Below are 5,679 nucleotides of genomic sequence, written 5' to 3' on the forward strand. Positions count from 1 at the left end.
GGTTACACTTAGTTAGACGGCGCGTGTACGAAAACACGATGACCAACGAAGAAAGGTCCGAGGGACTTCATGAAGAGAGCGGTGTGCTCTGTTTTACGCATGTCCTCGACCAACTGAAAAGAGGGAAACACATACAGCTTGTCACCAACGGGGAGTTGAAGCTCTCACCTTAGAAAGGGGATTGAGCTCCTTGTGGACTAGGCCAATGACGAACTCGTTGTCAGCAGCATCAAGACCGTAGCAGTTAAGACGGACATCCCAAGCACCAACCTGAAATAGGAACGACGTGTTAATCTGAGAGAAACACTAGGCGCCAGTAACTCACCTTGGAGTAAGCTTTTCCGATAGCAGCATGCTGGAGGAGCATCTGACACTGGTCCCCAGGTTTTTCCATAGAGAACTTTCCTTCCCTCCTCATAGGGTACCAGATGGCATACTCGGTATCCTTCATAGTCACATTACGAATGACTTTCTGGAGGAGATAGTCTCCAAGGTCAGCCTCGTGGCCACTTGAATAGGTCTTGCCAAGCATGGTCCAGCCCTGTCTAGGTTCCAATACATCACCAATACCCTCCAACTGGAGGACGGGGTTAACCACAGTAGGGAAATGTTTCGGGTCCTCACTCCAAGTTAGGAGGCCGATGGTCTTCGGACTGTTCACATCGTCGTAAATAACACTTGGGATGTTCCTTCTGACCAACTCGAGCTGAAGCTTCTCTCGAGCCTCCGGCAACTTAGCGGCGTTGATGCAGTCCAGGACGTAGAGTTGACAGTATAATCGTTTATCCATCTTCTGACCATTGGCGCCCTTCTCATACAAGACGGGGCCATCAAACACTGGCATCTTGAAGTGAGCCGACTCGGCCTGTCCACCTGCTCTGGTGAGTAGGGCTGGCGCTATACGACGTAGGGAGCGCGGAAGAGGAAGCTCTTGGTGACGATGTCTATAGATGAGAACTCCAGCACTGAGTGCAGCGGCCACCGAACCAGCGATAGCGAGGGGGGCCATAGGGAGATCCGAAATGGCTTTAGTCGTGTCGGTGGGAGAAGAGGACATGAAGTATTAACGAGATATATGTCTGAGGCGAATACCAGATTGAATCTCACTCGATCATGTCTATGGTTGACGAGGGTCCAGAGTCCAATACACCCGACCCCTGCAAGGGAACCCGCTGAAACAGAACCTCACAATGACATGACGGGGAAAGCGCAAACTGCCCGCAGCGTGAATTCCACATAGAAACAGATCGGTATCTCATCGGTATTGCCAACCCACCACTCAAATTCAATAACGTGAAGCGGAGGCAATTAGCCCTGTGGCAGTGATTGGAAGATTATAGCGAGCTACAGATCCTGGAGCCGCGAAAAAGAGACAGAGTTGCACAATTCCAAAAGGGTCCAACGTCTAGTATCACTCAGCTAAGAGCTATAACCTTCACCACCTGCGAAGGTGATCCGCATCCTCTACTTCAATTGAGTCCAATCTTAAGAGTACATATAAGAGCACCCGGTACTCATCACTCACCCTTCAAAATTCCCTAATAACGTGTACACATAACCAGTAGAAATTACCTATTGCTCACCCCTTATTCAGAGATACCACTATGGGCAACCCCAAGCCTCAGGACACCTTCGCTAAGCACTTCTAAGTACTCATTTAAAGTAGTACACCAGCATTCTCCCCATATATGACAACACAACATTAAAAAGAAGGAGTAAGACTAACCTCATGATACGAGGGATTGTAGTAACGATTGATGCGATTGTATGCAGATGATCATAATGGATCGAGAACCTTAGCGAGGAACATATGTAAATGCGGGGAAAACCTCCATCTCAATCCATCATGATCAAGTCCCACAATGGGAAATTGACAGTATAGCTGATGCTGTGGCTCCAGCTACAGGGCCCTATACGAGGCCATGAACTGAAACCTTAGGATCCGATAGTTGATCCTAGTTGAAAGGAATATGAACAAACACACGTTGACCCACAAAGAAGGGTCCGAAAGACTTCATAAAGAAGGAAGAGTGAGCGGTCTTGCGCATATCCTCAACGATCTGACAAGCAAAGAAGTAATTTCTAGTCAATGATCGTACACCTTATTAGAAACCTACCTTGCTAAGAGGATGAAGATCCTTATTCATGAGCCCAATAATGAACTCGTTATCATCGGCGTCAAAACCATAGCAATTAAGACGGACATCCCAGACTCCAGCCTGAAGGATAAGAACAGTCAAATCACATTGAGTAGGGGAGGAAGAGGCCTGTTCACCTTTCCATAGGCCCTTCCAATGGCCGCATGCTCTAGTAATCTACGGCACTGGTCTTCGGGCTTCTCCTTATAAAACTTGCCTTCTCTCCTCATAGGGTACCATACGGCGTACTCCGCACCTTTCATGCTGACGGTACGGATGACCTTCCTCAGAAGGATATCCTCCAAGTCAGCCTCGTGGCCACTTGAGTAGGTCTTGCCAAGCATGGTCCACCCCTGTCTAGGTTCCAATACATCACCAATACCCTCCAACTGGAGGACGGGGTTAACCACAGTCGGGAAATGCTTCGGATCCTCACTCCAAGTTAGGAGGCCGATGGTCTTCGGACTGTTCACATCGTCGTAAATAACACTTGGGATGTTCCTTCTGACCAACTCGAGCTGAAGCTTCTCTCGAGCCTCCGGCAACTTAGCGGCGTTGATGCAGTCCAGAACATAAAGTTGACAGTATAAGCGTTTATCCATCTTCTGACCATTGGCGCCCTTCTCATACAAGACGGGGCCATCAAACACTGGCATCTTGAAGTGAGCCGACTCGGCCTGTCCACCTGCTCTGGTCAGTAGGGCTGGCGCTATACGACGTAGGGAGCGCGGAAGAGGAAGCTCTTGGTGACGATGTCTATAGATGAGAACTCCAGCACTGAGTGCAGCAGCCACCGAACCAGCGATAGCGAGGGGGGCCATAGGAAGTTCCGCAATGGCTTTAGTCGTGTCGGTGGGAGAAGAGGACATGGAGTATCACGGAAGAAGAAATCTAGAGAATAAATAGCACATCCCATCCGGTATCCTAATTCCATAAACTTTCAGCGTTCAATATCTCAGGCCTTGAACCTCGATCGGCTAGGCGATCCTGTGCCGAATATCTTCAGCTATGGTTCTAAGCGTAATGAAAGCGGAGAAATGCCGTGACTAGGGATCGATCCGGCGCGGTTGGATTGTCACAGGACACCTCAGCGCATCGCCATCGATCGTCGACCGATTTACATGCTTTGCATGCAATTCGGCGATTCAATGACGTTGCTATTCCAGCAAAACTGATCAATCAATTTGATCGTGAGGTGGGCCCTTTTTTTGCACCACTCTGTAGTACGATCATCGTAATTGGGCATATCTTGGGGTGGCATAGTTGCCCCACCTGAGAAAATGAAATTGGTCGTACTTAAGCATACCGTGGGGTGGCATAGTGGCCCCACTCGATAAAATGAAATTGATCGTACTTAAGCATACTTTGTGATGGCATAGCTGCCTCACTCGAGAAAATGAAATTGGTCGTACTTAAGAAAACCTTGTGGTGGCATAGTTACCCCACCCGAAGAAAATGGTCGTACTTGAGCATACTTTGGGGTGGCATAGTTGCCCCAACAGAATAGTTATTGTGTTTTGGTATATCTACAGGTGGCATAGCGGCCCCTTGCCGAGAAATCCATCCTACTAGCGGAATATACCTTCAAAAGATCCTTTCGTAGCAGGTGGTGCAAAGAAGACCCACCTCGTGTAATTTCGTGGCGCGTGACATTGCGCGCAATTCGAGTATGAAAACCGTTCATACAGCGTTGGAGAGTGCTCAATGAGAGCTTTCGAATAATGCCTACTTTATTCATCGACGGTCAGGCACCGCGAAATTACAATGGGTAGATCCTTTTTTGTACCAGCTTGTAGGAGGTCAGAGTATTCTTCACTTTTTGGTTCACAGTACCCTCAACATGTCCTCCTTTAACTTTATGCTGCCCATTTTGGACGACCTCACATTCTCTGATGAGCCTGAGGGGATAGTAGGAGCAGCAACTCCACCTGCGACAGAGTTACCAGAGATAGTGCTGCCAACATCAGCCGAATTGTTCTTTGCTGTACCCCCTGTACCCCCTAAGACTCCTAAAACGACTAAGCGTCAAAAAGCACAGGCGCTGAGGAGGAAAAAGTTGGCAGCCTCTTTGAGGGAGAAGCGAGCCGATGCAGCTGCTCGGCAACGAGATCCCGACTACCGCCCATTGAAATTTAAGACGGACTACCATATAGCATTTGATTCGCCCGCGGATGATCAAAACGATCCCATCACACCGAAGCCCTCGAGCAAGGCCAATACGCCAGTTTCTGACCGTAAGGTCAGTTCCACGGCGAGGAAGCGTTCGACAACGTACATTACGGATGACAGTGATAGCAGCGAGAGACCCTTGAGAAGCGGAGACGAGAGTTATACGCCGTCGGGCAAAGGCAACAAGAAGAAGGTAGGGTCAGTGGACATCGTGGGAGAATATGCACGTCGAGAGCTTTACGTGTTGATTACGTAGATGACATTCGAGGGGAAAATCATGGGAATCCTCATAGCTTATTATGCACTCTTACTCTCTCAATTTCTGTGATGTAATGAGGAAATTTCTCAGCTCAGCTTGGCAAACGTATATTTTAGCACCGGCGGTTGACCGGCGATTTTAAAAGGAGTATTCGGCAAAGCTTGAAACACCTTCAATTTTTGTCGGCTCTTTCTGATCAGACCCGTGTAGAGCCGCGTACAGGAAAGCGACCATCCATAGAAGATGCGTCAGGGGGAACCGACAGCAGCGACATCAGTGAAGGCCCTCATCTCATCCGAGGCCTACTGTCCGACTCGCCACTAGTTTCCTACCCTGTCAAGAGGACCCGACTATTCTCTATCGTTAAACCGAAGCCTACTGTCCAAGAAAGACCTGCGCGCCGAGTCGCCAGTCAGAGCATGTACACTCCATTGATGGAGTTCCTGTATAAAGAGCAGACTAATGAGCGCAACAAGCGACGAGTTTTCATGGGGGAGGAGGATAAAATCGACGAGGAAATTAGGGAGGTAGTCATGTAATTCACTCGTGGACTGTTCCAGTAGCAGATTCTGTAGATATCCGCCTTGCGTAAGCAGCTCGAGAAGAGAATACTAGCTTTCGAATCATACGTGGTCACCACTGGCCTTGCCGCAGATGGGGACATCCAAACTTATGATACCATCGATATCCCTCAGGAAGTCCCAGTCAGCACCAGGGCTGGTGTAAAAAGGTCACGCGTAGCACACCCTGAAGGCCATGCTCTACAGCAGTCCAACAAACGGAAGCGTGGGAGACGCACTGGTCATTGAATGACCGCTGACGACTTCGTCATTATTCCTGTTCATAACAGTGATGAGTATTGGAGGCATGTGCCGACCGTAATGATGGTTGATGTTGTCGCTCTGCTACTGCTCGTGTTCTCGTTGGAGTACTTAGACAAATGGGCAATTCCCTACGCTCTCTTGCAGACGTATTGTCAGAGCCCTCCCATGTCCTTACAACGAGTAATCCAAGACATCAAGCAGCTCTCTATCCTCAGTGCCTCCAGTAGGGCTTTAGCAGCGGAGCAGCAGCAACTTGCTTCTAAATGGAACAAACTAGTTGGGGAGTTCA

General features: G+C 48.9%; 4 protein-coding genes across 4 annotated transcripts in view; 2 read left to right on the top strand and 2 right to left on the bottom strand.

Moving 5' to 3' along the window:
* The window catches only part of Pmar_PMAR027985 (RAC-alpha serine/threonine-protein kinase, putative), a gene marked incomplete at both ends in the record, with an annotated part of 4,172 nt that extends 3,115 nt beyond the window's left edge, over window positions 1–1,057 (bottom strand). The window contains 3 exons of the mRNA XM_002766560.1: window positions 30–113; window positions 169–270; window positions 326–1,057. Coding sequence (XP_002766606.1) covers window positions 30–113; window positions 169–270; window positions 326–1,057 — 918 coding nt within the window. The remainder of the gene's footprint in view (window positions 1–29; window positions 114–168; window positions 271–325) is intronic.
* An 898-nt stretch (window positions 1,058–1,955) lies between these two features.
* On the bottom strand, window positions 1,956–3,007 carry Pmar_PMAR027986 (hypothetical protein; the record flags this gene model as incomplete). Its single annotated transcript, XM_002766561.1, has 3 exons — window positions 1,956–2,060; window positions 2,118–2,219; window positions 2,276–3,007. 3 exons carry the CDS (start codon window positions 3,005–3,007, stop codon window positions 1,956–1,958), a joined length of 939 nt encoding a protein of 312 aa, XP_002766607.1.
* Window positions 3,008–3,978: 971 nt separating this feature from the next.
* On the top strand, window positions 3,979–5,375 carry Pmar_PMAR027987 (hypothetical protein; the record flags this gene model as incomplete). The annotated part of the gene is made up of 3 exons (XM_002766562.1): window positions 3,979–4,500; window positions 4,767–5,093; window positions 5,142–5,375. 3 exons carry the CDS (start codon window positions 3,979–3,981, stop codon window positions 5,373–5,375), a joined length of 1,083 nt encoding a protein of 360 aa, XP_002766608.1.
* Window positions 5,376–5,555: 180 nt separating this feature from the next.
* Window positions 5,556–5,679, top strand: part of Pmar_PMAR027988 (hypothetical protein) — a gene marked incomplete at its 5' end in the record, with an annotated part of 2,361 nt that continues 2,237 nt past the window's right edge. Inside the window, one exon of the mRNA XM_002766563.1 lies at window positions 5,556–5,613. Coding sequence (XP_002766609.1) covers window positions 5,556–5,613 — 58 coding nt within the window. The remainder of the gene's footprint in view (window positions 5,614–5,679) is intronic.

The sequence above is a fragment of the Perkinsus marinus genome, assembly GCF_000006405.1.
Source record: "Perkinsus marinus ATCC 50983 genomic scaffold scf_1104296972422, whole genome shotgun sequence".
NCBI classification, from domain to species: Eukaryota; Perkinsozoa; order Perkinsida; family Perkinsidae; genus Perkinsus; species Perkinsus marinus.